This window comes from Madurella fahalii (genome assembly GCF_045866475.1).
Source record: "Madurella fahalii IFM 68171 DNA, scaffold_6, whole genome shotgun sequence".
Lineage (NCBI taxonomy): Eukaryota > Fungi > Ascomycota > Sordariomycetes > Sordariales > Madurella > Madurella fahalii.
The window spans coordinates 405,782-433,687 of NW_027263976.1; the positions used below are offsets into that span (position 1 = coordinate 405,782).

Genomic DNA, 27,906 nt, shown 5'->3' on the forward strand with positions numbered 1-27,906 from the left:
GTGGAGACGGTCGTGTATAGAAAGGGAGGTTAAAGTGTTGGGCTTTACGGGGAAAGGTTCTCTTGGGGTGATTTGGGTCGGTTAGCAACATGGAAGGCAATCAGTGATGTTTTTAAACGTATGGTATATGCGCCGGGTAGCCAACGAAGTAACGGGTATAGAATAGAAGAGTTCTTTTACAGGGCAGTAGTACCCTACGTCGATAAACACTGTGAATTGCCTAAGCACAGGGTGCTTGGACCAGGAGTAGATGGCGATCCGACCACTCGTGTCCAAGGATATCACAACGTTTTACGTTATTACCAGCGCGAAACATCGCGTTGCAAAGAACCCTTTTCAGTATCCATTGCTTGTTCATCCGGCCCATCTCCGTTCTGGTACGGTATTTCTTGTCTTTGCTGTTTCTCATCGATTCTTGTACTTATTCCCATGTGCTAGTATACCTTAGTGAGACAACTGTGGTGCTTAGGGTTTCGAGCGGTGGTATGTCTGTCTGAGAAATCGAACGGTTTCCCTGTGACTAGATTCTTGCCGTGAACTGCGAACGGTTTAGAATATCTTTATACGTACGATGGACGACGGTTTCACTTGGGTTGAGTCTAGGTTTTTTTTTTTTTTTTTTTTTTCCGGTGCGGCGGGTTAAAGGAGCAAGTTGTAAGGATTCTCGAAGGAAGACTAGACATGTCATCCTTTACCAAGAGATGAAACTGGTCACTTGTCATACAACCCGCCTCTTGTGGCCACGTGTTATGTGTTTGCTTGTTGTCTACAACCGGGAGGGATCTTTTGCTACCCGTTTCGCCAACGCTGCTGCCTCCTCTTTGCTGCACACCGTGGTACGTACTGCACCGTTTTGTCGCTCGGTAGCACGTTACGCTGCTAGGTGACAAAAGCGATGATCTGCCATGTCCACGTCAGTGCTTCTTCCCGGAAGCCGCGGAGGTGAGAGGCGGCTGGGGTTTCGTTTTTCGTGTGTTGGGTTCGGTTCGGGCATTCTTAGAATTTGTTCTGATATTTGTCCTGTTCTAATTAGTAGCAAAGATTTCGCGGCACGCACTAAGGTATGGAAGGAGGCTAAATTGATTAACCGGGTTGTTTCTCCATGGAGATGGGTGATAGTAAGGTAATGGTGTTGGTTGGGTTGCGGTAATGGTTATTCTGGTACAAGTCCTGATGGATCGGTCGACGGGTTTGTGGAGGACGTGCGCGACCGTCTTAGGGAGCCCAGTTCCAATGACCGATGATGGAATCAGAGGGTCCAACTCTGGCTGTCTAACGCCACGGGTTTCAAGACCGACACTTGTGAAGGTATAACACAAGTTCGTACCGCCTGGCGACTTTTACAAGGTTTGTTGCAAATTACGTTAGCAGCGTCGGGGGCGAGGAATGTTCCCCCTGTCATCTGCGGAATGGCATATAAAACGGGAAACCAACCCTCAGCTTGTCTTCTGGGGGACAATCCATCAAATTATCAACAGAGCCCTTTATCAGGTACCTGAGCATAGCAAAAAAAAAAAAAAAAAAAAAAAAAAACGAGCCGATCCAGCCCCAACCATCGAATACCGAAATCGAATATGGCCGCATCTGGGAACCCGAGCCTGGTAGTGCAGGTGCAGCCTCCTGAGCGCGTCAACGGGGGGAGCCCCCTGATACTGAACCCTGCTGTCGTGGTTCGAGTTGACTTCCCAACGGCCGCCGAGGATGGTGCATTCGCGGCCGCCGGCCTTTTCGCCGCGGGCGACACGACGGGAGACCATCCGCTTGGCGGGACTGCCGAGTCTGGGTTAGGCGGTGGAAGGTCCGTGGAGTTCAGGTTCTCGGAGCTTCCGGTTGACAAGCCGCCACCGGGAACCTATTACTTGAGGATCTCGATCTACGAGTTCGTCCGCTCGGGCGGGGCCGGCATCTCCGGCACTCGTGTAGTGGCTACTGCCAACACCAACTCGTTCACAATTGCTTAGGGGACACGGGAAGTAAGTTAGCCCCTTTGTGATATTTGATGGCGTGGTATTTTCTGGCTTCCATATCTTGATCCAGCTAACTCGCAAGGTTCATGCATGAAAGCATAATCTCTTGCGAATCATGTTAGCCTGCGCCATCTGTTGGATCCCGGAATGGAGGCTGGACTCTACCTATTCTTGATTCACCTTAATACACTCAGGGGCATTATCTAGTACAGCGGTACTTCGGCTCGCAAATACTTGAGTTGTTTCTCCCCGCTCTCTATGGGTAGAGAAGGCCTGGATCTAGGGCCTACTCGTCCCATCGCCAAGCGAAGTGAACAAGGTGCGGCGAGAGACGGTTATTGTTGGTTCAAGTTATTTAGTCTGGATATCATGCCATAACTTTTTTTGAATTGATCTTGAGGAAAGGCATAGCTCAATCATCGGGTTCAAAAACCCTATTCTAGGTGAATAACTATACGATCGTTTCATTCCCCATTCTTGTTTCAACGGCGCAAGACGGTTCCCGGTACCCAAGGACCTAAGCTCTGGTATGGTTAGGATGGGAAAAGAAGACATCATGAGGGAAATGAAGAAAAATGAAAATCAGTTGAAACGGCCAAGAAGATTGCAAAAAGAGATCGTTGATCGGGAATTGAGCCCGACGTGGGGGTCGAACCCACAACCTTGAGATTGACGTTCGGGAGAATCCTTAAGAGTCTCACGCTCTACCGATTGAGCTAGCCGGGCAGGCTATTTGTTGAAAATTGTTAGCAGCAATACCATTTATATGCAACAAGTGCAGTGTCAGGGATTCCAAGAACTCTGTGCAGGCCAGAACAAGACCATGCTGACAAGAAGTCTACGCCTTCAATCCCATTAAGATTAATTATATAGTGCCTATGATACGCCCTTTTGAGACCAAAGAAGAGCGCCGATCGCCAGAACCTGGTGGTCAAAGCCACCCCCAGAAACTGTCCTCTGAGGCTGCCTCAGGAGACAGCCCGAAATACCCCCGTCGCGGAATCAAAATAGCGAAACCCGATGCATCGTCCTCCTACTGTAGCTAATGTCTAGCGTATGCCAAATGGCTGCGGGGTATCTCTTGCTTTTGGCCGTCCAATCCACCCCGCGGACCGTCAAATAGCTGAGACGGCAAAATTAAGGGGGGAAAGGCAAGGCGTTTGGAAATTGCATTGAAATAAGGGCATGTATGGTGCCTAAGCTTGCGTGGCGCTGCTGTGGCGCGGCCGCTTGCGCGCGCTGCCCTGGCCGGGGTGTAGCTTCTCGTTGCGCTCGCGCTTGAGTTTGTCGTCGAGGACGCGTGCTGTGGTTGTGAGAAAAATTGGTGAGCAAGACTGTGCTTGGGATAGGGACGCGGGGGGTTAAGGGGGTGGGGTTGCGAAAGGGGGTAACATACTGAGCACGTCGTAACCGAACTGGGGAAACTCCAAGCAGAGGTCGCGGAACTCCTCCTCGGCCTCGGCCCGGAGCGTGTGGCTGCGCGTGGCCCAAAAGTTTGCGACGGGCACGCGGATCGAGGTGTCCTCCCTGGGGGTGTACTTGTAGACGTAACGGGCGTAGGCGATCTCGCCCTTGGCCGTCGAGTTGACGCAGTGGATCTTGCTCGACGCCAGGTTCTTGAGGTGCGTGAGGCCGAACTTCTCCGCAAGAGTGTAGACCTTAGCGTGCTTGAGGAGTTGGTCGCCCGTCATGTCCACCTCGGGGATCGAGGGGTCCTTCTCCAACGCCCGCTGCCCGGGTACCTTCTTGGGGAAGTAGTCGCCGGTATAGAGGAACTCGAGGAAGCAACCCATGGCGTCGAGGTCTTCGCCGGGGAGCTCGATCTGGCGGGGCTGTGTCCGGTGGGTTTTGTCAGCTCGGGAGCGCAAGGGGAGGGCGGAACGAATGGACGTACGCTGCCGTCGTCGGCAAACTCGGCGCAGGCGTCAGCGAAGAAGGGGCTCTTGATGAGCAAGGCTTGGTGCGCCGTGAGGATGGTTTCGTTCTCGCCCGCCCCGATCAGCAGCGTGACCATTGGGCTTGTCAGGTACTGTAGGAAGGTGACGCGCGGGGCAGGAGTGTCGTCGGGACCGCCCTCAGCAAAGGGCAGCTCTGTCCGACTGAAGTTTTCGCCGGCAGCGCCGTCAGCACCCTCTGCCATATCGATGTCGGCCGACGTGCTGGCGACAGGTGCATCCTCAATCATGGACTCGTTGAAGCTGTCGGCCATTGTGTCGTGTGCGCGATCGGATTGGCTGGACAGGAGCTGGTCGCGCAAGCTGGATGCAAGAAGGAACGCAACGGCCTCGGACGGCGCGTGGAGACTAAAATAAACACAATGGATGTCGCCAATTTGAAGTTCAAGAATGAGGGTGAAGAAGTTAAAACCGAATACTCATGGGCCAAGAGGGGGTGGGAAGCGCCGTCGCAGAGCAGCTCCTAGAAATAGGGAAATCTACGAGGCTGAGCTAGGAAGCTCTCTCTCTCTGCACTGCTCGAAACTTGCCAAGATAGCGGTGCGGCGGGGGTGAGCTGCATGCGACGAGAGCTCGGACCCTTTCCCTCTCTTGCCTGTGGCACGGAGGTAGTAAGTGATTCCAGGGGTGTGAGGCGATATCCGACGAAAACGGGAGCCGGCCACGGCGGTTCACTTGGAGCTGGTCGTTTTTTATCAGCTGGCCCGTATCATCATGCTAATGTCTAGCAATACTGCGCAAGTAATTATGCATTTCGCAGCGGCGCCCGTAGCAATTAGGTTAAGTAGCTAAGAACTAATGTAACGTATTGTACATGTCCGCCTAGATGGCGGGAAGCCCGCTCGTCTCCCCGGAATGGAAAATCGTGTCTATATCGACCGCACAACCAGTTTACCACAGGGGTGATTCACTCCCCAATCGCTTTGGCACTCGCCCTCCGCACTCGTCCGCTACGGCGGACTCCGGCGGGAGCCGCGCTTTCGGGCCCCATGTCCCCGCTCGCTCCATCTCGGACCCTCGCCCGGCCACGCTCTTCGAACTGCTCCTCTGAATCGGCCGACTCCCTCTGCGATCCCAGCCGTTCTCTCCAATGCTTTCTACCTCGGACTTTGGCCTCATCTTCTGGGCGCAGGAAGCGATGGACCGTCCTGTGGTCAAGCACACGTTCTTCCCTGTCGCTTGGACCGGCGGGTGCCGTCTTGGGCCAGATATACCCGTACAACATGGAATGGCGCTCACACCGAGGGCAGTTGGATTTGGTGAAGTAGGCATTTCTCTGCACAAATGCAGTGTTGCAATTGGTGCAGTGAACCCATGCCGTCTCCGGCTCTGAAAGTAGCAGCGGCGTCAAAGTGTAGTCGCCCGGAATTCGTTGTCTTCCCGGAGCTGGCGAAACCTCTCGAGCGGCTTGTCTCTTTCTTGACTTCGCTCTGGATGTTGGTGCGCCCGACGCCGGCTCGATCCCAGGAGCATCCGACGTTGCTGTATTTCCCTTCCCATCTTCTGCTGGCTCCACATATCCTGATGCTCTCAGGGTGTTCCGGTCTGAATTTTGGGCTTGTTCGGGCTCAGAGTGGCGCGAAGTTGCCGATGAAGGACACTCCACACTCGGGACGTTAAGTATGGTGGCCGGATGAGATACAACAGCAATGTCGGTTTCCGAAGGAGGCGAGGGGGACTCTGTTGTTGGGAGAATTTCGGTGGATATACCCTGCTCCTGGTCCTCGGTCTTGCAGACGCTCTCCTCCAGCTTAATCAGATCGGGCCCCTGCTTGGTCGGCGTGGGCTCTGGTGACAGAATGAGAGGCGCAGCCTCTTCTGATCCAGGAGACGTCGCCTCGGTCATATCCCCGTTCCCGTATTCCGACGACAGCGGGCTGCGAGAGAGCTCCGTGTCCGAGCTTCCCCTGGAGATGGCCGGGGGTAAAGGAATCGGGATCACCTCGTAATGGCTTGTCTTGAGCCGTTTCGCCGGTGTGACTGGTGGTGTACCCAGAGCCTCCCATTTTCGTTTCTGACTACTGTGAGAGCGGCCCAGCTGGTCAGGCTCGGTGGAATCCGTCGTTGATGCCCTTTCTCCCAGCATTCTCTGACTCCGCTGCTTTTTGAAAATCCGCGGGCGGATGTCCGGCGTAACCGACGGGGTCCGAGATCCGGCGCCGGTAGCGCTCTCGTCACGTCTCCGTCGGCGTAGCGAATAGCCCTGGGCAGCAGCAACCGGATCGCCCTCTATGCTCTTCTGAACCGAAACGCCGCCGTCTCGAGCTTGCCAACCATTCGCTAGCTTTTCTTCGCATGTCTGACACAAGCATTCGCAGTTGTTCTCGCCAAAATAGCTATTGGCGTATGTGACCGTGATCTCCTCGCCAACCTCAATGTCCCTGCATGCCTTAATCTCGATCCCAGCCTGCCCGCACGTAACAAGTTTAGCATTCGCCTCGCAGTCGTGATTGGCGAATCTCGCAGGGCCCATGAACAAGCTGGTGGCTTTGCTCCGGCTGCTCACTATGAGGCTGAAATCCTTCTTGCGCAGCGCCATCTCGGCCTCCTCCTCTGGCGTAATCGTCACCTGGATGCCGGCCAGATACTTGATCGTCTCATTGCGCCGGATAAAACGGCGAGCTGTTATACTCGCTTCGTACGTGACAATGGTGTACCGGTTCGTCGCATTGACCTCGAATGGGCAATCGGGTAGGTAGATAGACATGTACCGTCGCAGATGTCCTTTGAAGTCCTGCTTCTCCTTGGGTGTCTTAAGTGAGCCGTAAAACTTCCTCAGGCCGTCGGTCGCGAGGAGCTTCTCCTCAGCGACGGAGGGGTTCGGGTCGACGATCAGATGGTTCTGGATGATTTTGGTGATTTCGTCCTCCCTGACGCCCCGTGACGGGTGGTACGAGGTGCGGTTTTTGGGGATTGTCGTCCAGTAAAAGGCCTATGGTTCTCGGGTTAGCTCTCGAGTGCGGCGGCGGGGCGGAGTTGGGAGTTGGGAGACGGGAGGGAAGGGGGGGGTCGCCCACATGGTCGACGAGCGCATCCGTCAAGATGTCATCATAAGCGGCAAGCTGCGCAAGGGTGAGCGGCTGCTTCTTGGACGTTGCTGCTGAGGTCCGGGGCATCGTGGCCGAGATTATCTCGCGGCGGACGGGGGCGTTGCGGCGCACACAAAGGAGTGACGATGCGGACGCCGAGAGTGAAAGACTGCGAGGGTGGAGTGTTGGGGCGCGCAGGAAGGCCACTGATGCCACTGATGCCACTGATGCCGGCGAACAAAAAGGAGCGGATGCGCAAGAGCGGGCGTTACGTAGCAAAGGAACGGACGAAGGCCAGCTTTCAAATTCCCATGCACCACCTTCTTCATGCGACAGAGGGCCCGAGCAATGCCCTTTCCAAGCGGCCGAAAGGAGCGAATGGTACCAACCTGCAGCGGCTGGGGCGGTCGAAGAGGTGAGACAGGGCGCAGAGACAAGCGCGCTCAGCCTCCAGCTGCAATTGATATGCCAATGAGCGGCTGCAGGGAAGGGCGCCGTCCAGGTCGGGCTCAGCAGTCCAATCGACTCGGGTCGGCCAGACAAACTGTCGTCATTTGCCCGGGCAGCGACTGGCTGGTACCCGAGTAACGGCTACAAGGGTGCAGCTGTGTCGACAACAGCGGATGGAGCGAGCAATTCCGGGCTGGAGAACACAGAGAACCCGGGGTAGAAAAAGGACGCGGGTGCGGTGCAACCTTTGCCGCGTCGATTACGGGAATTACGAGAAAGTTAGCGGCAGAGGAGGAGAAGACGGGGAGAAGGGCATGGAATTTGGATTGCATTCGACTCCTCTCTTTCAGGTGTCTGTTGCCGTGGAAATTGGGGGGGCTAGGCGAGTGCAGCACAACCAAGCTGGGGAGGGAACGGCAGGGGCAGTTGCGCCGCTGCATCTATTGGCCAGCTGCTGCTTGGCGGATCCTGTTGCAGGGATGGGAGTTAAAGAGCTTGCAGCTGATTGCTAATTGGTCAGGCCTCAGAGAGCGGGTCGGGCTTGGTTACATAATCAATCAGCCAGGTTCCCGTCCTGCTCGGTCGCGCGAACAATTTTCCTGGTCCGGCATTGGCCAGCACCGGCACCTTGCTGAGGCGGGCTTTGATTTGGAGAGACGCTCAACCACACGGCAGCGGGCAGGCTGTAGCGTCCGAGTCCGACAGTGTCAAGATGATCCAACTAAAGGTTCGGGTGGTCTGTGAACTGCAGTACGGTGTTGAGCTGACGTGTTGCGCAGACGATGCTTAACTGCATCGACAACTCTGGCGCGGCCGTCGTCGAGTGCGCCATGATCGTCGGCCAGAAACGGCACGCCTCCATCGGTATGTACGCCGGGTACTAGCTTGCGCCGCCTGTCCCTTCTCGCTGACTAGCTTCCGTGCAGGCGACAGGATAGTCGTGGTCGTTCAGAAACAGAGAGCGTCGATGGGCGAGGGCGCCGGAGGTGCTTCGACCGCCAAGGTCAAGCGCGGCGACATGCGGCACGCCGTGGTCGTCCGGACAAGGCAGAAGGTGCAGCGGAGAGACGGTAGCGTGATCAAATTCGACGACAACGCGTGCGTCCTGATAAACAAGGCTGGAGACCCCATCGGCTCTCGAGTCAACGGGGTCGTGGGATCCGAGCTGCGGAAGAAGAAATGGAGCAAGATTCTCAGCATGGCGCCAATGCAGGCGTAACCTGTTCAAGGAGCTGAGGGCTGGAAAAGAACCCAGTCTGTCTGGCCCGAGACCAGCAATGGTGGAAGAAAGGGCAATTCAGAGACAACGGCAAACGAGAGCATCAAGAGTGTATCATACCAGGTGCCATGAGGGGTTGGCACCGAAACGGCGTTAATTGGCGTCGTGTATACTACTCCTACTTGTACAAATTCAACAAAGACAACCCACACCGTCCCATCCCAGGTCTTGATTCATCTAGCGCGTCCATAGAGTGCATGCATTGCTCCGAGAAGAAAACGCTGTACCACGCTGCCGAAAACCCATATTCTACCCTGGTGCTCCAACGCCAATGTATGCAAGTGTGCTGAAACCAAACCCTATTGAAAGATGTTGCCGCAATCGCAGCAGACATAGAACAGTTTCTACTCCTGTCAGCATCTAGAGGTTACGATTAGTTCCGGCGTGGGTCTCTCACCATCCCCGTTTCCGCGCTCCGCTGCTGCGACTGGAAGAAGACGGCCTCCTCGTGCTTGCATGCAGGGCAGGTGCGGTTCGACCTGGGCAGCTAGAGCACAAAGACGGATGGTCAGCCAGCAATGTCTAGCAAAGCAGTCCAAGTCTTTCCATCCTCTCTTCTGCGCAGCCAGCCAGTGTTATGAGACTGCCTAAACGCCCAGCTCGTGCCGCCCGGAAAAGCATAAGTCGTACATGTCGTCAATGATGTCGTTGGCTTCGTTCGTCTCAGTTAGCCATGCTCGGGACAAGCGCGTTAAGAATTTGGTTCTTAGCGCCGATGTCGGTGATATACTGAGCTTCGGGGTCGTTGTCGAGGTCCATGTCTCCATCCTCCATCTCATTCATCCACGAGCCAAAGAGATCCGACGTCCGCGCCATGAATTCGGCGAGGCCTTGGTGGTTGGCTCTGCTCCAGGGCCGGATATCCACCCCTTCGCTTTCGAATTCCACAGGGTAGAGTTCTTCATCCTCGGGTTCGCTCGCGTCGCTGTCGCTGGGGACGATGGCGAAATTGTCGTGGCAGACCTCGCAGATAATGACGGCGCCGCAGCACGGGCACAAGGCATAGGCCGAAGCGTTCGGGTCCCAGTGTCCACAAATCCGCCCCTTGGGAAGAAGAGAGGTTTCACCCACCGTAGGATCACTGCCGACGTCCTGAGTCACGCCGGCCGTCTCGCCAGCAGCGTTATTGAGTACGTTGCGGTAGATGCAGCTCGACGTCGCCTCTTCAGAGAATTTGCAGGTGCGGCACGTAAACATGAGCTTGTTCTCGGATTCGTCCTCTTTCGGATACAGCAGGTTGCTGCACTCGGAGCAGAAGCGGAACGCGATCTGCTCGAGCGGCTTCCTATCGGTTTTCTCGCCATCGCCGCCCGAGGCCGACGGTGCCGGAGACGACATTGTTGACGGTGATGATGCGATGCTCGATTGCGGTGGTAGAAATGGGAGAGTTGGATGGAGTCGCTGTTGCGGCTGCGGCAGCAGTGCGGGGAGCTTTAAATCACGGTTCGCTTAGAAGGTCGCCTTCAAATGCGTCGGTCTTGGCTGAGTCTTAGGGAGCCGGGGTTATTGTTCTGCTCATAAAAAGTTCCCTGTCTGCTCAGAAGCGTCCAGAACTGGCAGCTATGAGGACAAAGAAACCGCACCCTTTGAACAACAACGAAGGCCACACGCTGTCGTGGTTGTAATTGCTGACTCCGCAGAGCTTAGGTCACGTGTTGGAGACGTTTTCTGAGGATGAAAACGGTGGACCCCACTACCCGCCCGGATTCTTACTACTCCGTTCCCAATTCCATTTCTCATCTAAACCGCGGTGAGATCCTAACATCGCCTTGTGCTTATTCCTAGCCAACTAACCGCGTGTACGGTCCTACTCTATACGTTTTGGCAACTTGCAAGGCGTAGCAGCTGAGTTGTCTCTCTGGCTAAAAAACAACGCGTACACACAACCCAGTTTTTACCCCCCTGACCCCTGGCCCACACCACTACATCCTACAGATCTTGAAGAACTAGATAGAGATGGAAGGAGCACTTACTGGCCATTAGAAAGAATAAAATATGGTCGGATTTGGCCCTGCGTTAACGAAGTTGTGATATTTTATAGTGTGTGTGGTATGTGATGGGGCCATCGGTATGGTGTACACGTTTTTTTTTTTTTTTGTCCGGGGGGTTGCCAACTGGGTATACGGGGTAAATCCGCAACCAAGACAACCTCACATTCTCCATGGCAGGCGGCCTGCCGGCCTTGGCGGCCCAGAAGAGCGCTTGTGGTCGCCGACCGTTGGGCGCAAGATGCAAAGCCGGATGTAGTCGGCGTTCCAGCACGCCGATCCGGTCTCTGCGATCCAAGCTGCGTCAGCTGTCTGCGCTCTCGCCACCGCCACTCTGCGGACCACCGGTGACGACTTGAACCGCACCTGCCACGTTAGGCATATAGGCCACTTGTTAAGCTTCCCTCTGCCCATACGAGGCATAGCGTGCCCGAAAGCGTGCCGTCCCTATCGCTGAACTTGCCGCTCTCTTCAAAGGGAATGTTGTTGCACCTGCGTATACCGATCAGCTATATATCGACTGCGGCAGCCAGACGGCCGATCCGCGCGTTCCTCTCCTCATTGTTTCGGATATACCACTCCTCGTTGTCGCTAAGAGGGGCTAGACTGCTGATCCCGTCGAATACAAGGACCTTATCTTCAACCTCCTGGCGAATGATGTGGGTCACCGATTATATACCGTCCTGGTGCTGGTACATGAATAAGGTAGTGAGGGAAATTGGGAAAGGAGTTGGGAAGGGAGTCCGGAGGGAGTCAGAAACGGAAGGGGAACAATCCGGAAATATAAATAAAGAAGCCATCCTATTTATCTACGAGGTAAAACCCTCTTTTTCCTTTTTAATGGTTTCATCCTCCCTACCATCGGTTTTCCATCCCGGGACAGATGTTCTTGGCTTATCAATCATCAAGGGTTATGCTTCATCAGCCACCTTTCCAGGTCCCCGACGGTGACGCACTCGAGGAACAGCGACGCCTTGACCGGGACGCCCAGCTCCGCCTGGAGCTTGTCGGCTAGCGTAAGCGACATGAGCGAGTCGACGCCGACATCTGCGAACACGGTCTCGGGGCGAAGGTTCTCGGCGTCCAGGCCCGACTCCTGGGCGATAAGCCGCATGGAGACGGCCACGTGGGGGTGCTGTTATCCAGCTTCTGTCGTATCCGACCGAGCACTCGCTGTCGAAAAGGGAGGCGTGATGATGGGCTCTGCCTCGGCCACGGTGGTGGTGGTGGGCGTGGCTTCGACGGGCGGTGACCTTGGGCTGGGGAATGTTGCCTCCTGCAGCGAGATTGGCGGGTGGGAGACTACGAACGCCGCCGTTCCTCTTCGTGCCTCTGCTGCCGCGTCTGGGGAACATGACGGCCATCAACGCCCGCGGCACGCGCTTGAACCTAATGCCCTGGCACAGCCCCACCACCGTCTTGTCCCGCAGCAGATAGATGTCCCCCGCGTACGCGCCCGCCTTTCCCTCCACGGGAACCATGCGGACATAGTTGCGATACCTGACCCCGTCGCCAAGGGCTCCGCGAGCCGCAGCCGCCGCCAGTCGGGCGTGATGAAGGAGTTGCACGCCGGGGCGGCGTTGCCGAACGAGTTCATGACGAGCCCCGCCAGATGGAAGGCGCCGTCGATCCAGTGCGGCGGCATGTGCCAGGTGGCGTGGCAGTCCGCGTCCAGGACCACGTCGGCGGCACCCTCGAGGGCGTCCGAGTCGAGCGCCGCCTGCTGCATGGTCTGGTAGCGTGCGTCGTAGTCGACCACGTTGGTGAACAGCTGGTACGTCGCCTGGCGCGATAGCACGCTCGCTTTGCCTTGCGAGGTCAAGTCCCACAGGGCGTGGATGGGCGAGCCCACCGAGTGCGACGCCGTCTGCCACGCGGCGCGCCAGTCCTGTGCGCTTGGGTAGTACCAGACTACAGCCGTCGCGAAGGCGCAGTCTGCCTTGGGGAACCCGTCGGCTTTGGCTACCCACAAGCCGACCTGGGTCCGGCCGAGTGAAAGATTTAGCTCCGCTTCGATCCGTATAAACTGGGCTGGCGAGGGGTCGTCCTCGTGTATCAGCTGCGCCTCGACGACCCGCATGTCCCGCATGTCCACAAACACCCCGGCGGTGTTTGGAAGCGGTCGTTTATACGCATATTCGCCGACGGTGAGGCAGATGTCGGCCTAGATACTCTCCCGTAGATAACAGTGATAAGCAACAACTCGACACCAATTCGGTAACGGGGGTTCGTCTTTTCATACTCGCCGCTGTCAAAACGTTCCTCGCATGGATCTTGTGTCCGGCTGCCACCTCGGGCGGATCCGGGTGCGATAGGTCGGAAACTGCCCTCAAGCGCGCCGTCTTCTCCCCGACGTCCTCGAAGGCAACCCGCTGGACGGCGACGCAGTCCAGCTGGAGGACCAGGGCGCCGAAGTCGGGCGCCCGCTCATATAGCGCGGCGGCGGCGGCGCGGTAGAAGCAGCCCCGGCCCGAGAAGGCGAAGACGACCTTATTTTTCTGTTTCGCGACGTGGCAAGCGCGGGCGTCCAGGGCCGCGCCGTGGGCGGCCATGGCGCGCAGCACCTCCCGCAGCCGCGTCGTGCTCGGGACGGCCTTGGCGACGTCGATATGGTGGTGCATACGCCGGCCCGGTCCATAACGCGCCGGTAGTTGTCGTTTTGGATGCCGGCGCGCGGCTGTGTAATGGATACGCTTTCTGATGAATGGTTCGCCGCGCCGGCCAGGATCGTGCCTAGCACCACATCGTTGTCCACCAACGCGTCCTCGAGCCGCTTGATTACCACGGAGCCCACGCCGCCCGCCCCGGCGTCTCAAACCTTGCACTAGCCTGTCGGGGATAGGAAGTGGCTTTTGCACAGCATGCAGTAGATATCGGGGCTTGTCTTTGGTTAAACGTTTAAATTCAAGTCAGCACCAATATCTTTACCTTTCGTTGACGGAAAAAACTAACTTACGATGATGTTCAAACCCCCGGCCACCACGGTATTGGCTTCGCCGGCCCTCAGCGCCGAGCAGGCGGCCTGGACCGCGGCCTGGCCGCTCGATCAGGCCGTGACGACATTAAAACTGTGGCCTTGGAAGTTGAAGAAGTAGTTGATACGGCCGTTGCCGAACGCCCGCTCGGTGCCGGGGATGTCGTAGGTGCCGATTTTCGGGCTCGTGTTCACCTCGCGGTAGTGGAGTATACCGAGACACGACGGCGGTTTGCGTAACTCGCTAGGCTGTGCGATATCTGCGCCACCGCGCCCTCGGCCACTTTATCCAAGAACAAAGGCTTAGTCAGGGCCTCGGCGCAAATGGTCTCGATAAGCCCGGCGGCGTTGGCAGCCTCAAAACGGGCTCCGGTGTGCGGGGACAACAGTGGCTGCCGGACCGGACGGCAGTCCCACCTCTCCCATACGCGAGCCGCCCGGCGCACGGCGCGCACGTCGTCGTCGTCGTCGTTGTAGACGTGCGGCACGTGGCAGAAGCCGCGCGAGATGGGCAGCGCCGCGTGCCGCGAGGCGCCCAGCGTTCGCGACTTGCGGAAGAGCTCCGCCAGACGGGCAGCAGGGCCGGTAACGCCCACTGATGCGTGGTCCACGTGGCTGATGCTGGCCCGCGTCAGTGCCGTCACCATGCCGTTTGGTCCGCCTGCTGGCCGTTAAAGAGGTCTAGCTCCGCCAGCACAACGTCGGCTGACAGCCCGATGATCACTGATGCCCAGCTGGGGCTGCTGGTGGTGTCCTTTGAGGGGCGGGTGGAGGTCTCGAGCAGCTGGGAGACGCAGCCCACGTGCCGGCAAAAGACGAAGGCCATCCGGACGCCCTCGGCACCGCAAGAGACGAGGTCGACGAGGGTAGGGGACACGGCGACGGCTGACGCCAAAAACAGGCCGATGCTGATGCCTGCCAGATAAGGTGCTGCAAAGTCTTCATTGCGATATGGCTGGTTGCTCGCTTCGTGGTGGCTGCTCCGGTGTTAGTTCATGGGGTTTAGACTTTGGGATGCTTTGTGTACTCAACAAAAGGGATGAGGGCGGATTGATGGGGACGTACCTGATCAGCACGGCTAGTTGATACAGACAGACCATCGCACCCTCCCAGGCGCCGCCCACGGGCCCGCGCCGCAGCGTCTCCCACCGCGAGCCCAGCGTCACCACATCGTCGAACGGCGGGACTGCACCTCCTGCCTCAGGACCGCGACGCACTCCCGCAGGAAGCCCCCGAGGAGGCCATGCCGGGGATGCTTGGCGTGTCGGTGGAGCCTGCGCTGCAGGTCTTGCAAGTCGTCGCTGGGAAGCTCGTGGTTGAAGACGACGCCCCCCCGGGTAGGACTGCTCGCCTGGTTGCTGTTGGCCTTTGCGGGAGGCCTGTCGGTGCTGTCTGCTGTGGTGGACGACGAAGGGGTGGGGAGCTACTGCTGCTGTCCACTGTCGTATGATCTTGGCGAGCAGTTCCGTCCTGGAAGAGACGAGTAAGAATCGTATAATTTTCTCCTTCCGGGTCTTGTGCCAAAAAGCCGATTTATCAATTCACTTCTAGCTTGAAGAGGGTTGTTAAGTCTCGGCTCTGCGACTAATATGTAGCACATAACAATTCTGTGTGCTGCTAAGCACTGTCACTTCGCCACATGGATACAGGAACGTTAACAACGAATCTGAACTGAGGCATGCAGCCTCCCGTTAGGTAAAAAGAGCTGCACACAGGCTAGAAATCCGAGTCGGAGGATTATCTGAAAGGGGCAACTGGTCAGCGAAAAGTTGATATTGCGCACTAAAGCTACTAGGTTACAAATCTCCATTATACAGACGGGTTAATTACCGCTTATACTGCAGCCAAAGCTGACTTAATTGACAAACCAGTGTCTGGTCTGACTCGACCCAACCAGTCGGGACCCGACTTTGCCATGGTCGGCCAACATGTATAAGACCTGGTCCAGCAGCGACTTCCGAGCAGTATCGAACCCGTCCGCGCTCCCGGCCACCTCCCCGTAGAGACGCGCCTCCACATCCTCCACAGTTAGACCGTTTACCGTGCTGGCGGTCAGCCTCTGATCGAGAGCCAGCACCGCGCAGACCTGCCTCTCCCTGGCGTCCCGCTGCGCGATGTACATGTCTAAAACGCGCGGCAGGTCTTTGATCAAGTCGCCGTGGCCGGGGTAGCCGGCCCCGCAGCCCAGCCTGCGCGGACTAGCTGATGGAGAGCGCATTACCCTCTCTGCATCGTCGTGTAAATGAAGGTCCTTGCATAGTAGTAAAAAGGCGGTCAAGCATCGAAAAAAGGTTTCCCCGGTCGTCGGTTGGGGAGCCGCTTCCCATCCCTTTAACCGTAACATTGGACCATTTCTTGGCGACCCATTAAGCTTTTTGATACACATACCTCCAGCAACCACGTGATTCAGCCTTAAACCCATGAGGGAGGTTTGACTAGGCCGAGAGATGAGGTATCACCGTGGAGAGATCGACGCCTTGGCACTCATTATACCTTATTACTGGCCAATGTCCCTTCTGGCCAAGAAACGGTCCAATCTTACGGTTAAAGGGATCGTAGTGGGGGCGCTAAATCAGAAGCTTACACGGCCGCATAGAGAGCATGAGACCAGCGGTAACGGTTGGCTTTAACGCCCGCCGCTTCTTGTGCAAGGGATCAAATGAAGTAAGGACGAGGTGTGCGCTCTATCGACCTGTCTGCCGTCCAGGTGCTCCCCCGAGGGAAGGGCGCACCGGCCTGCTATTTATTAGTGCTTCAATGGCCACCGCGTCAGTTTGCCACGGGGGACTTCGACTGGGCGGCTACGACTGGGGCATGGAGTCGTTAGACGAAGCAAATCCAGATCATCCAGCGGCCGCTACTTCTTCTCAAATGCCCCTGAGAGCGGACCACAACTATGCGGTCTTCACAACCAACGAGTCCACCACGCAAATGCCATTATCAAATGAGCACATCAATCAACAGTTTGAAGAGCAGCCGCCGGCAGCTGCCGATAATTGTGTTCTTCCTCGGAGCAGCGTAAGCAGAGCAGGCTAGGGCGACTGCGCCCGGACGGCAACGTCTATCGTCGAGCAGCTGGACCCGGGCCGGAAGGCCGCCTGCCGAGCTCCGCCGGCCGAGTCCAGCTCCAAGATCATGACCGTCTGCCAGCAGCTGCTGACCATCCTGGTGTGCCCCTGCTCGTGGCGTCGGCGTACATCGCGCTGATAGACGCCGTGCTCCATCAGCAACAGCAACAGCACCGCCACACCGCCAGCCCCACCACCACCACCACCACCAGCAGCAGCAAGCCCCTGATGAGGCGTCGTTGTCGTTCCCCTGGCCGCTGACGCCGTTTAGCCCCCATCACCATCACACCCGGTCGTTGCCGCTGCCAGCTTACTTGAATGAATATTACTCGGACCAGGGCGAGTTCGAGGGTCTGGCCAAGATCGCCAAGGTCGTTCTGCGGTTCACGCAGAGATACGCGCAGGATGAGGGAGGAGGAGCGACACCGACCTTAGTGGAGCCCATCGTGATTTTGCTCCGCTCCAAGCTGCAGTTCGCCACCGAGGAAGCCACTGGTAGACTAGTCTTATGACTGATTGATTGCTCAAAATGTTTATCTAGTTAAGTTGTATCCAGAGCACATAGCAGGACGCATGACGTGAGTGGGAGGGTAGAGGTACAGTTCCGTTGTTCTGTGGGTTTTTAGAGATCTGAAGAAAGAAAGAAACAGAAAGGAAGAACACTTTGTTTCAGTCTTCTGGAAACCCCCGGATTTTATCTAGCAAGTTGCAACGTGGTATTAATATGTGTATACCGAGCCCAGCCTCAGTTCCCATCATCCTGATTTCTACATTTAGTGTCCGCCGAGAGCATGGCCGCCGACGTAACGCGGGAAGCCCGAGAAGCTCACCCACAGCTCGCCGCTGAAGGGCGAGGTGCCGACGATCTCCTTCTCGCGGCTCTTGAGCTCGTCGACGTCCCAGGCGGCGAAGACGACCTTGCCGTTGAGGAACTTGGCCCCGGGCGACACGACCCAGACCAGGAAATCGGCGGGGAGGGAGACTGGGGGAGAAGTTTAAGTAAGCGTTCGATCAATGGTGTCGACATCAAAGAGGGAGTGGGGCTTACTGTCGTCGAAGCTGAAGGGAAGCTTGGTGGTCTTGGACAGCTGGGCGGACATGGCCGTGTCGAGGAAGCCCGGGTGGACGTGGTGGATCCGGACGTGGGGGTTCTCGGCGCCGAAGGCCTGCAGCAGCTTGACGGCGGCCATCTTGGAGCTGACGTAAGCGCCCATGCCGGGGAAGGGCGGGAAGAAGACGCCGGCCGTGGTGAGGTTGACGAGCGTCGCCTCCTTTTTCTCTCCGTTGCCCAGCACCAGCGCCTGCGCCAGCGCCAGCGTGCCGACGACGGTCATCTTGTAGCCGTCGAGGAACGTGGCCGGGTCGGCGTCGACGAGCGGCACCACGGGCGCCAGCACGCCGGCCGCGTGGATCACGACGTCGACGGCGCCGTGGGCGGCCGCGACATCGGCAAAGACGCGGCGGAGTTTGCCGCTGTCGAGCAGGTCTACCGCGTGCGTCTCGACCATGAGAGAGTCGCGGCTGGAGCGGACGAGCCCCGCCGTCTCGGCCAGCGCGTCCTCGCGCCGGCCGAGCAGAACGAGCGCCTTGGGGCCTGAGGCGGTGAACGACAGCGCCGCCGCCCGCCCGATGCCGCCCGTCGCGCCCGTGATCACCACCACCTTGCCTGCGGAGGAGAGTGCGGGGAGGGTCGGGTTGATCGCCGCGTAGGTGGCCGAATGTGTCACCTTGGTGTACGAGGGCTGCGGCGCTGCCATGGTTAATACTGCTTCTCTCTGTCTTAGGAAAACCTAAGGAGAGATAATTAGATAGGGAAAGATGTGCATGCAAGACGAGAAATTAATTGACCTGTTAGAATGAAAGCCTGCTGGAATGGAAAAGAAAAAAAATAAAAGAAGAAGAAGAAGAAGGAGTGCGTGCGTTTGCTGCCTCATCTTGGTTCGGGCATATCTTGCATCAGAGCCGAACCCTCCGCCTCCTCCCCTTGCATTGGGCAAATCTTGGGGGCGGTGGTAATCTAGCCAATCAGTGGATTGAGTTGCTTCAACTTGGTGGATTCTAGGTCCATGTCTCCATCCCATTGGGTATTACTTTCGAGTATTGACCGCGTCTTTCATGCCAACAGCACCGTTGTGTAATGTGCGTTGTGCTTATCAGTTAGTGGTTGTGCTTCGCGGGTTGGTTGTGACTTTTGTAGTGTTGTATTTTTAGCCGATCCTGCCGCCCCACTTCACATTCTTTCCACAACCCCAAACCTACCGACTACCACGCCGGCAACAGCCACCGCCCGCCCTCGTATTATAAAATAAGATAGGCTGATAAACTAGGAGGTTATACTTACTTATATAAAACACTGGGATAGATCTCGTTACCTTGGAGTGTTGTTACGTAGGAAAAAGAGAAAAAGGTCTAATCTTGTTGTTCAAAGGTGTACGTAGCAGCTATCTCAGAGGGTGCGGGAGCCCTGTAGGCCGAAGCCAAAAGAGGGTTCCTAACTATCACTTCGTATAGGCATTGCGTCAACTTGTCTGTTATCCAGGCTAACGCTAATGCCACGAGTTCCTGGTACTCCTTTGTATCCTGAATCCTGGCTCGAAAGTCTGAGAGGCTCTCCTTCGGTTGTTGAAGTCATCGCTAACGTTGTCGTTGACGTTGTCGGGCCGGGCGGTGGCTTTGAAAGATACGCCCAATCAGGAGGCGTCTCTTGTCAGAGGTTTGGCCACAGTGTTCGCAGGTGTATAGCTGGGCCGTTGAATTTGACTGCAGGCTTGTAGGATCCGATCGCTGGGACGGCCGGGCGGCCAAGGTTGACTAAGCCGTTGGATCGGATCGCCGGGACGGCCAGGCGGGCAAGGTCGGCTAGGCCTTCGGGATTGGCTACGGGCGCAGTTTGCTAGGCGGGCCTGCCAATTGAACTATAGTCCGTTGGCCGTGGCCCCGGCGTCGATACGACAATGGGAATGAGCGTCGCTGGCGAAAGGCTGGTGATGCTGGCGATAACCAGGCCAAATAGCACATTGGCGAACCCGATGGTGTTTAGGATGGCCCAACTCAACCCGTAGTAGAGCGGCGCGGGCTGATACTCCGTTATAAGAGTAGCGGCATCTGGTGGGTGAGAGCACCGGGGGGAGAGGGGGGGGAGGCGAGGACGAGACCGTGTGGTTCTGAATCTTCGAACATGTCGTCTACCTGTCCCAGCCGCAAATTGTGATCAGGCTGGCACGAAGCCAAGCCGCCTGGAGTTGGCGTTTGCTCGATCCAGATTGCGGCTGTTTTGCCGAGCTTTGTTCGTCTGGACAGGACAGGAAAGGAGAAAGAGAGAAAGACAGGTAGTTGGGCCGAAAGTGGCCCTCAACATGGCACCCTGTAACGTTGATTTTCGCCGCGGTTGCTCACGATCCGCGGGCAGCGCACCCCAGACAAAGGGAGCTGAAAACAAATGCTATCATACCAAGGGGACCCTCCGCTGCCCTCGTAGATGTACTCCGTAGGAGCACCCAGGTGGCTGACTGTACGGTAGGTAATCACAGGGCCAACTGTTCATCGCCTCCCCGAGTGTTGTGGTCAATGGCCACGGAATTGCCGGGCCCCATGAGCTTTCCCTCCGCGTGTCAAGGAAACGGCCGATCCCCGCAACTGCAGAGCACGCTGACTGCAGGGACTCGAGTCACACACTCGCCCAGATCCTGAGTCGGCATCGAGATCTGGTTAGACTTCGGCGCAGCCCTGTCCAGACCGAGCTCAGGTTTCACCCCAGCTCCATGTTCAACCGCTTTGGTGTTGTCGTTGTCAATGTCACGTTTTCGTGAGGTTTCCTGGCAACTTCGTGCCATTCGTCTTGAGGCACACATGCCACAGACACTTCATCTTGCCGCGTCGCAAGAGAATTAATAAGCTGTCCTCTTACATTCCCTATGAAAGAAGGAATAAAAAGAAGAGTGGGAAGTCGAAATGGATAGTAACTAGAAGACCTCAACGGACAAAGAATCCAACTCCTGCAACTAAAAAGAATTATTACCCGATGCTAGATCTAGGCGAAAGAAGCTTCGATATATACGCTGAGGATGAAAACCTAAGAGATATTTCGACAGTCGTGGATGATCAGCTTGTTTCATTCCGTACGCGAACATACTCTACGGTTCCGGCCTTGATCACAGAATGTGCCTCCGGCGTTTTCATGTGACGCGTCTCGTGGTGAAGCAAGTTCTGGATCTTGAGTCTGAGGGTGCCGGATTAAAGAAGATCGAAGTAGCAGTCAATCATATCCCTCCAGGTCTCGATGGACTATACAGACAACTCCTTGGAAGGATGGAATCGGTCGGCTTAAACCTAGGTTACTAGCATCGCTCAAGTTAAGGATAGAGCATTGTGTTCTTGGAGTGGGGTGCTTAGCGACCTGACGCATATCACTGTAAAAGCGACTTCGGTATCCTAGGATAGAGGACCTCTCTGTTCGGCAAAGCGGCAGTGGCAGCAGCAGTTTGTAGGGTGAGAGGGCCCGAACCGCGACCACAGGGAGCCGAAATCCTGTCCTGCCTCTTGCAAAATGGAGCCTCCCTTCGGTGCAACGCGTTGCATAACGGCGTGGCGCATCCAGGCATCGGAGCCTTTGCGGCAAGACGTGAGCGAGGTGGCGAGAGCTTGTTACTAGGTCCGGACGTGTCTGCACTGACGCCGCCTGCACACTTCAATATGCCTGAAGAAATCAGAGCTGATGAACTGAGCCCTCAGCTCGGCTCGCTATAATAGTACCGTAAATAGATACCTAAGTAACTCCGTTGCTGTCCTAATCTTTCCGTCGGGGGAGCGCAGTATCGTTAGGCATCGAGTGATGGGCAAATAAGACTCTTCTAATCTGTAATTATTATGCCCCTCTGGAGGAAGAGCGATTGGACTGGTATACGATGCCTTTCCCCACTATATCCGCAATGTCACAACCTAGGCCAGCCGGCAAGAATGATTGGCTATAGAGTACCGTACTTCAGGGCACTCAACAGCTTCCCTAACACGAGCCGGGACCCTGGTTACGGACAAATATTAGCCATCGTCATCAATGTAGGCTTGCTCGCCCTTGAGATATCGCTTGCCGTTAGACTCTTCCTTGATAAATTCGTTATCTATTTCGGTCACTGGAACTCACAGAGGATCGGAAGAGAACCCGGCCGAAAGGCTTCGAATATGATATCTGCTCCATTCATTTCCCCCTACAGTTTCCATGCGAATTTGTAATGCCGCGGGTAATGACCGCTAACTACCCGATAAGGAACCAAAGTGTCTATCAATTCCACCCGGATCTAGAGGTATATTCTGCCGAGTACCCATAGAATCAGTAAGTAGACTGTAGTTAGATATAGCCGAAGAAGCCGCTCGAAAGCGCTAGAATTTGGCCAACAGTGCTATAAAGCGAATCGTCCTACCACACCCTTTTTATGGCACGTTATTGAAAAAAAGAAGGACAAAAAGAAGTAACAAAGATAGAGAGGCTGGATTAGATGCGAAAACATCCGGTAGCTTAAGAACCGTCTTAACCCTGGTACGACACAGGAAGGTCTTCCGAGAACCTTAGCAGTAAGACCCGACCCGAACGACAACCGACTGCTACATTCGTTCTAGATATAGCCGATGATGACGATGGCCGATACTCCGGGGGCAGCCACACAAGATTTTGTCCTTCGTATGTAATCCAGGTACAGGCGCTATCCAGGCCATACCCAATGCGCTGAGGTGTAGGGCCGGACTCATCAGGGAAGGAAGCAGTCACGACCGTAGGAAATCCTATAGATCGCAAGTCGATTGTGCCAACGTTGGTATATAAACGGTAAGGCAGATCTTTGTCAAACTGGAGATATGTTACTTTATCGCTATAGCCCTCGAGTGTCGAGAGGCACCGGCCTGTCGCAACATCCCAGATCTTGACTGTCTTGTCCCACGCCCCCGAGGCGAGCCGCGTACCATCGGGTGACCAGGCGACGGAACAGACGCAATTCCTATAGCTCTCGAGCGTCGAGAGGTACCGGCCTGTCGTGGCATCCCAGATCTTGGTTGTGCAATCGCCCGATCCCGAAGCGAGCTGCGTACTATCGGGTGACCAGGCGACGGAACGGACGAAATCGCTATGGCCCTCGAGTGTCGAGAGGCACCGGCCTGTCGCAACATCCCAGATCTTGACTGTCTTGTCCCACGCCCCCGAGGCGAGCCGTGTACCATCGGGTGACCAGGCGACGGAACAGACCCAACTGCTATGGCCCTCGAGCGTCGAGAGGTACCGGCCCGTCGTAGTTTCCCAGATCTTGACTGTGTTGTCGAACGATGCGAAGGCGAGCTGTGTGCCATTGGGCCATAAGCTGACGGATTCGACGAGATACGAATGGCTATCGAACGTTAAGAGGCACCGGCCTGTCGCGGCCTCCCAGATCTTGACTGTCTTGTCGCCTGACGCCGAGGCGAGCTGCATACCATCGGGCCACCAGGCAACGGAACTAATGTAATCGCTATGGCCCTCGAGCGTCAAGACGTTCCGGCCTGTCACAACCTCCCAGATCTTGACTGTCTTGTCGCCTGACGCCGAGGCGAGCCGCATACCATCGGGTGACCAGGCGACGGAATTGACGCAATCGCTATGGTCCTTGAACGTTATGAGGCACTGGCCTGTCGCAGCCTCCCAGATCTTGGCTGTCTTATCGTTTGACCCCGAGGCGAGCCACGTGCCATCGGGCGACCAGGCAACGGAATTGACCTCAAAGCTATGGTCCTCGAGCGTTAAGAGGCATGCATTCCAGTTATCTTCTACCGCTGGTTTTGTAACGATCCACTTTGGCTCCTCATCCCGGAACCAATTTCTTATTATGCTGCGGGCCGGGCTGAATACAAGCGCTGCAGCATATACCTGAAGAGGGCTCTGCTCGATTGCCCACTTGTGCGATTGGATGAACCGGCGTCCGTCTCGAACAAAGTCCATAAGTCGGTATGTTTCTCCCTGGGTGGAGTTGGCAAGTTGGCCTGTTTGTCCCTAGAGCAGCGTTAGCCATGGCTTCACGTACGGATGTCCGGTCTAACCTGGAGTAGGCTATCCAACATTGCCATCGAAAGTACCCCCTTTGACATGCTCCCTAGAAGGCTGAGCGCCTCGAGCCAGTGGAGATAGCTCCGGGATAGAAACCCATCGACAGATCCACCGTCTTGGAGGTCATGGGCCGCATTCCTAGTAGGGTCACAGTCCTGCAGATGATCCACCCAGTAAATACACGAATATCGTGCTTTGGCCAGCGGGTCTGGCTCGGGCTGTACAACTTGGTCGATGGGAAACCCAGGATGGCGTAGGTCGTAAACGTCTCGGCGTAGCGTCTCGGACATAACCCGCAGCGATGCTGAATAAATAGTGTAGTGTAGGTGCACAATTCCGAACGGAGAAATCTGGTCGAATGCCTTTTCGCGCAAAAAGTCCTTAGAAGACTGATGGATAAAATAGATAGTGCAGTGGCGTAGGGTCAGAAAAGAGCCACAGAGCTCGACAAGCTGTACTAGGGACTCGTGGTCATCGGACATGTCCTTGAGTGGCTCGAGAAATGCGGTAAGCTCCGTCAAGGTAATCGGCCGATAAACCGTTGACATGATGGCCAGGATCTGTCTACAGAGATCTATGTCCTTCAAATAGCGGATTTGATCCATCATTCTTTGGTATAGTGGATCAAGGCCAGGGGGGAATGTGTTTAGCTCGGCTCGGACTTTCCACCGTGGGACCTCCTCAAGATTCCGGCAGACTAAAGCGACCCAGAGGAATGTATCATTTGCATTAGAAAACAAGTGTCGCTGAACAGTATCGCGCGTTTCGTCGTTGTATTTCTTGAGCCGGGCGAGTCGGTCGACCTTACTACGGATATATATGCCGACCGCAGCAGAGATGGAGTCTTCGTTCAGCTCGAGGCACAGTCTAACTTCTTGTGTTGCAAGATTGAGCCGCTCCTCGATGCTCGGCCAGTTGCGACTCGAGACAATCCACTTGACACGCGAAATACATGTGATTTCTCGGCGATGAAATCCAGGAGCTGAGGCATGTCGGTGACGCACTCGTCGAGCGCGTCAATGACCAGGAAGGTATTTTGCAGGTTCGGATCCTCGAGCATGCTGGTAAGGATTTGTGACAGCGCGGTCCATGCATTCACACCCTCGAAAAGCTGCTTCCCTGCGTCTCTGTGTCTCTCTTGTATATAACTGATAAGTGACCGTTGTTGTGTGGCGAGGAGATAGATGAGGCCACGCAGGACGGCCGCGGCGTTGTTGATGCGCTGATCAGCTGCTTGGCAGAAGAAGAACGAGACGAGGTCAGTGTCGCCGATGGATTTTTGCAGCTCGTTGATAATACCGCAAAGCAGCATCGTCTTGCCCTTGCCCGGGTCACCCTTAATCCAAAGCACCCGGCTTTGTTCGCCATCACGCCACTGCCGGTACTCGGGATTGTCGAGGATCCAGCGGTACGCGTCTTGTAAGAGGCCTCCCTTTGTTTGCTCGATACGCATCTTGTCCTCTCGGGGGTCGGTGGAACGCAGGTCGGCCAGGCAGCTGATATGTTCCGACAGATAGTAAATGTTCCCGATATGAAGGCGAGAGCGGCCGTCTGCACGTGCGTTGCTGACATGAATCGAATCTGGCTATTCCCGTTGGGTTCTGGATCAGCTTATGCGTGCAATACAAGCAGTCACACTCGATTATGACTTACGGATATGTGGTTCTCCATCTTTAGCCGCTGGGCGTACAGGAGGACGAAACATCGGGCAGGTGGTAGTGGGGTGGGTTTAGGTCAACGGTGCAATGCCCGGCAGCCGACCGATGGAGAATCGGAGATGGAAACCTTTTCGTGGCGGATTGTTGGAGGGACAGTATGAATGGTGCCCGAGAAGTTGGGCTCCCGTGGCGTATTCAAGCCGGCCACCAAGAGAGGGGTTGCAGAGTCTCTGTGGCTGCCGGACGACCAATTACAACGGCCGCCATGCTGCATCTGCGACAAACAGCTGATTGAAGGAGAACAGCATTTCGTGATAGTCTACCAGCTGCGTTTTCTGTAGGCATCCGATCGCTACGATCGTCTAAACACCAGCTGCAGAGAAAACCGGATGATGCCGATTACAGTAGACGGGTTCAAATGATGCCTGGATTTCCAGACAGACTGAGCAGTAGAGAGCTTTTTAGGTATGGCAAACACCCGTTCGGTATGTATTAAGATCTGAGGAAAGAAAATGAATTTAGAAAGTCAAAGATACACCCTCGAGGTTACGGACTACGATGCATTACCGACGTTAACGAAATCATTCGCGGCGATAGGCAGGTCGGGTAGAGCAAAGCGATACCAATGTGCGATATAAGTCATGTTTTTAAGTAAACAGCAACAGTTCAAGGAAGGAAGGAAAAAGAGGTCTGAGGAATAGATATAGTAAAGAACAACCGGATGTATATAAAGCTTCTTTATTTACAACGTTCTATTACTATTGTAAAGCACCTGTTTTACGGAAAAACTTCTCCTTCCCAACCCCTCCCTAGATAGAGTTGGAGATATAGAAGTCGTCTTGTATCTAATCTCACTAAACAGTATCCGCTTCTTCCCGTCCTTTTCCAGTCAAATCCCGAACTCCTCCCTAACCAGGTATATTCTGAGAGTAACGTGTTGCAAGCGATTTTATCTATTCTATTAACTCGCGGACGGATAGTAAGAAAGAGTAACTTTGTTGATATAGGTTTTTCACCCGGCATATTGGGTACGGTTTTCCTATATATATAGCGGTAGAGGGTCCGGCACACCATATTTTTGGGTAAAGCAGTGTAGGAAGAATAATAATATAGTTATCAGCTTAGCGAAGGGGCCAGACTTCTCAATATACTAGTATAAGCCCATTTTTACATATAATTATCTCACAAACGCCCCTCTTTCTACATATCCCTCGATAGTTAAGCAAGTTTGATGCTAGGCCCTGCTTATCCGGCTAACATTTGGCTTCTGACTAACAGCGGAGACTCTCTCTGCAAGTCTCTACACCTGGAAGACCAGTACGAGTTTCTCTTCCCCGATTCTGGCTTACTCTCCCTGTGCACCATTGGGTGGTGACCGTAACGTCGAAGACGACAAGCATAACTAGGCAGCCGCCGAGGGCGCTTGTTCCTACAACCACTGACTTTCCTTCAGTGGCAACAATCACGTTCCCAATCCCACCCGTTACCAGTCGAATGAATCACTTGGTCGCCGGGTGAGGACAACGTTGGCGGGTGGTTTAGGTCTGGCCCAAAGTTTCGGCTCGAGAGACAGGCCGTTGCGACCATTCCGCTCAAGTTCCGAGAATTTGGTCGAACTGAATGCCTTGCGATCCCGGAGAGAAAGGTCCGGTGGCGGGTACGTTACCCGGCAGGATTATCATCCATAGAAATGGCAAAAATGCTGGCCGATGAGAGAGTAGAGCTCTCGACCTCCGCATAGACCAATGTTGCCGAGGGATACTTATATTACTAGTGCGACTCTCTAGCACTGAGTTAATCGGCCGTTTGGTGGTTGTGGATGTTGTGGAGACGCGTAAATTACGGTTTATTTTGGCTTTGGAGAGGCTGCAACGATAGCGTGTGAGAAAAGGATCTCTCCATTACCTTCGTCATATGAAACCACATTATCTACTCACTCAGGTACAGAAAAGCCCCTTACTAACCCCCGAACCGCAGCCCCGGTTCATAGAAACTCAGGTGGTCAACGTAGCGACATGCCCCTCGCTGCTGAAGAGATTCAACTGCCGCAGCTCAGCCATGCATGAAGCCTCGACAGTGTCAAAACACATACCTGAGGCCCCATGACCCAGCGCATTTCCAACCATCCCATCCGTCCCGCTCACAACATCCTCCTCTTTCCCTCCCCTTCCTCAGGATCTCCATCGCTTTCTGACGTCAACGCTTGTAGCTAGACTCGTCTAGGCTTCATTTCGTAGCCAATAACTCCGCTATACATTCGAACACCCCTCAACTGCGGCTTGCTGAAAAATTTCAGCTCGCCACATGCATGCAACCACGAAACAAAGTGCAAGGTTCCAATGCAAAATCTTCGATTATTACCAGCTTAGTATGTGCCAATGGCGGAGACAGTAGTCGGAAGATTCCAGCCTCATGACTAGGCACTATACGTTATATTAAGGAAAGCCCTCTTGAAAGTGTTTGTAGGTTATGTCA

General features: G+C 55.4%; 12 protein-coding genes and 1 non-coding gene across 13 annotated transcripts; 3 read left to right on the forward strand and 10 right to left on the reverse strand.

The window, feature by feature from the left end:
• Nucleotides 1–1,574: 1,574 nt before the first annotated feature.
• On the forward strand, nucleotides 1,575–1,961 carry MFIFM68171_10153 (uncharacterized protein; the record flags this gene model as incomplete). Its single annotated transcript, XM_071065572.1, has 1 exon — nucleotides 1,575–1,961. One exon carries the CDS (start codon nucleotides 1,575–1,577, stop codon nucleotides 1,959–1,961), a length of 387 nt encoding a protein of 128 aa, XP_070921673.1.
• Nucleotides 1,962–2,601: 640 nt separating this feature from the next.
• Nucleotides 2,602–2,693, reverse strand: MFIFM68171_t178. Its single transcript is given in 2 exon segments — nucleotides 2,602–2,637; nucleotides 2,657–2,693. It is a non-coding gene; the product is annotated as a tRNA-Lys (tRNA).
• Nucleotides 2,694–3,163: 470 nt separating this feature from the next.
• Nucleotides 3,164–4,176, reverse strand: MFIFM68171_10154 (uncharacterized protein; the record flags this gene model as incomplete). The annotated part of the gene is made up of 3 exons (XM_071065573.1): nucleotides 3,164–3,270; nucleotides 3,364–3,799; nucleotides 3,862–4,176. 3 exons carry the CDS (start codon nucleotides 4,174–4,176, stop codon nucleotides 3,164–3,166), a joined length of 858 nt encoding a protein of 285 aa, XP_070921674.1.
• A 653-nt stretch (nucleotides 4,177–4,829) lies between these two features.
• set9 (histone lysine methyltransferase Set9) lies at nucleotides 4,830–7,038 on the reverse strand (the record flags this gene model as incomplete). Its single annotated transcript, XM_071065574.1, has 2 exons — nucleotides 4,830–6,854; nucleotides 6,940–7,038. The coding sequence occupies 2 exons, from the start codon at nucleotides 7,036–7,038 to the stop codon at nucleotides 4,830–4,832; spliced, it is 2,124 nt and encodes a 707-aa protein (XP_070921675.1).
• Nucleotides 7,039–8,183: 1,145 nt separating this feature from the next.
• On the forward strand, nucleotides 8,184–8,620 carry mrpl38 (mitochondrial 54S ribosomal protein uL14m; the record flags this gene model as incomplete). The annotated part of the gene is made up of 2 exons (XM_071065575.1): nucleotides 8,184–8,265; nucleotides 8,328–8,620. 2 exons carry the CDS (start codon nucleotides 8,184–8,186, stop codon nucleotides 8,618–8,620), a joined length of 375 nt encoding a protein of 124 aa, XP_070921676.1.
• Nucleotides 8,621–8,979: 359 nt separating this feature from the next.
• Nucleotides 8,980–10,018, reverse strand: RPB9 (DNA-directed RNA polymerase II core subunit rpb9; the record flags this gene model as incomplete). The annotated part of the gene is made up of 3 exons (XM_071065576.1): nucleotides 8,980–9,024; nucleotides 9,078–9,167; nucleotides 9,752–10,018. The coding sequence occupies 3 exons, from the start codon at nucleotides 10,016–10,018 to the stop codon at nucleotides 8,980–8,982; spliced, it is 402 nt and encodes a 133-aa protein (XP_070921677.1).
• A 1,554-nt stretch (nucleotides 10,019–11,572) lies between these two features.
• Nucleotides 11,573–11,782, reverse strand: MFIFM68171_10158 (uncharacterized protein; the record flags this gene model as incomplete). Its single annotated transcript, XM_071065577.1, has 1 exon — nucleotides 11,573–11,782. One exon carries the CDS (start codon nucleotides 11,780–11,782, stop codon nucleotides 11,573–11,575), a length of 210 nt encoding a protein of 69 aa, XP_070921678.1.
• A 24-nt stretch (nucleotides 11,783–11,806) lies between these two features.
• On the reverse strand, nucleotides 11,807–13,289 carry MFIFM68171_10159 (uncharacterized protein; the record flags this gene model as incomplete). Its single annotated transcript, XM_071065578.1, has 3 exons — nucleotides 11,807–12,012; nucleotides 12,121–12,832; nucleotides 12,915–13,289. The coding sequence occupies 3 exons, from the start codon at nucleotides 13,287–13,289 to the stop codon at nucleotides 11,807–11,809; spliced, it is 1,293 nt and encodes a 430-aa protein (XP_070921679.1).
• A 203-nt stretch (nucleotides 13,290–13,492) lies between these two features.
• On the reverse strand, nucleotides 13,493–15,860 carry MFIFM68171_10160 (uncharacterized protein; the record flags this gene model as incomplete). Its single annotated transcript, XM_071065579.1, has 6 exons — nucleotides 13,493–13,552; nucleotides 13,625–13,702; nucleotides 13,858–14,263; nucleotides 14,353–14,619; nucleotides 14,708–15,112; nucleotides 15,511–15,860. The coding sequence occupies 6 exons, from the start codon at nucleotides 15,858–15,860 to the stop codon at nucleotides 13,493–13,495; spliced, it is 1,566 nt and encodes a 521-aa protein (XP_070921680.1).
• A 653-nt stretch (nucleotides 15,861–16,513) lies between these two features.
• On the forward strand, nucleotides 16,514–17,222 carry MFIFM68171_10161 (uncharacterized protein; the record flags this gene model as incomplete). Its single annotated transcript, XM_071065580.1, has 3 exons — nucleotides 16,514–16,660; nucleotides 16,718–16,810; nucleotides 16,923–17,222. The coding sequence occupies 3 exons, from the start codon at nucleotides 16,514–16,516 to the stop codon at nucleotides 17,220–17,222; spliced, it is 540 nt and encodes a 179-aa protein (XP_070921681.1).
• A 261-nt stretch (nucleotides 17,223–17,483) lies between these two features.
• On the reverse strand, nucleotides 17,484–18,467 carry MFIFM68171_10162 (uncharacterized protein; the record flags this gene model as incomplete). Its single annotated transcript, XM_071065581.1, has 2 exons — nucleotides 17,484–17,692; nucleotides 17,759–18,467. The coding sequence occupies 2 exons, from the start codon at nucleotides 18,465–18,467 to the stop codon at nucleotides 17,484–17,486; spliced, it is 918 nt and encodes a 305-aa protein (XP_070921682.1).
• Nucleotides 18,468–23,447: 4,980 nt separating this feature from the next.
• On the reverse strand, nucleotides 23,448–24,381 carry MFIFM68171_10163 (uncharacterized protein; the record flags this gene model as incomplete). The annotated part of the gene is made up of 3 exons (XM_071065582.1): nucleotides 23,448–23,453; nucleotides 23,597–23,686; nucleotides 23,767–24,381. 3 exons carry the CDS (start codon nucleotides 24,379–24,381, stop codon nucleotides 23,448–23,450), a joined length of 711 nt encoding a protein of 236 aa, XP_070921683.1.
• A 242-nt stretch (nucleotides 24,382–24,623) lies between these two features.
• On the reverse strand, nucleotides 24,624–25,226 carry HETE1 (Vegetative incompatibility protein HET-E-1; the record flags this gene model as incomplete). Its single annotated transcript, XM_071065583.1, has 1 exon — nucleotides 24,624–25,226. The coding sequence occupies one exon, from the start codon at nucleotides 25,224–25,226 to the stop codon at nucleotides 24,624–24,626; it is 603 nt and encodes a 200-aa protein (XP_070921684.1).
• Nucleotides 25,227–27,906: the final 2,680 nt, after the last annotated feature.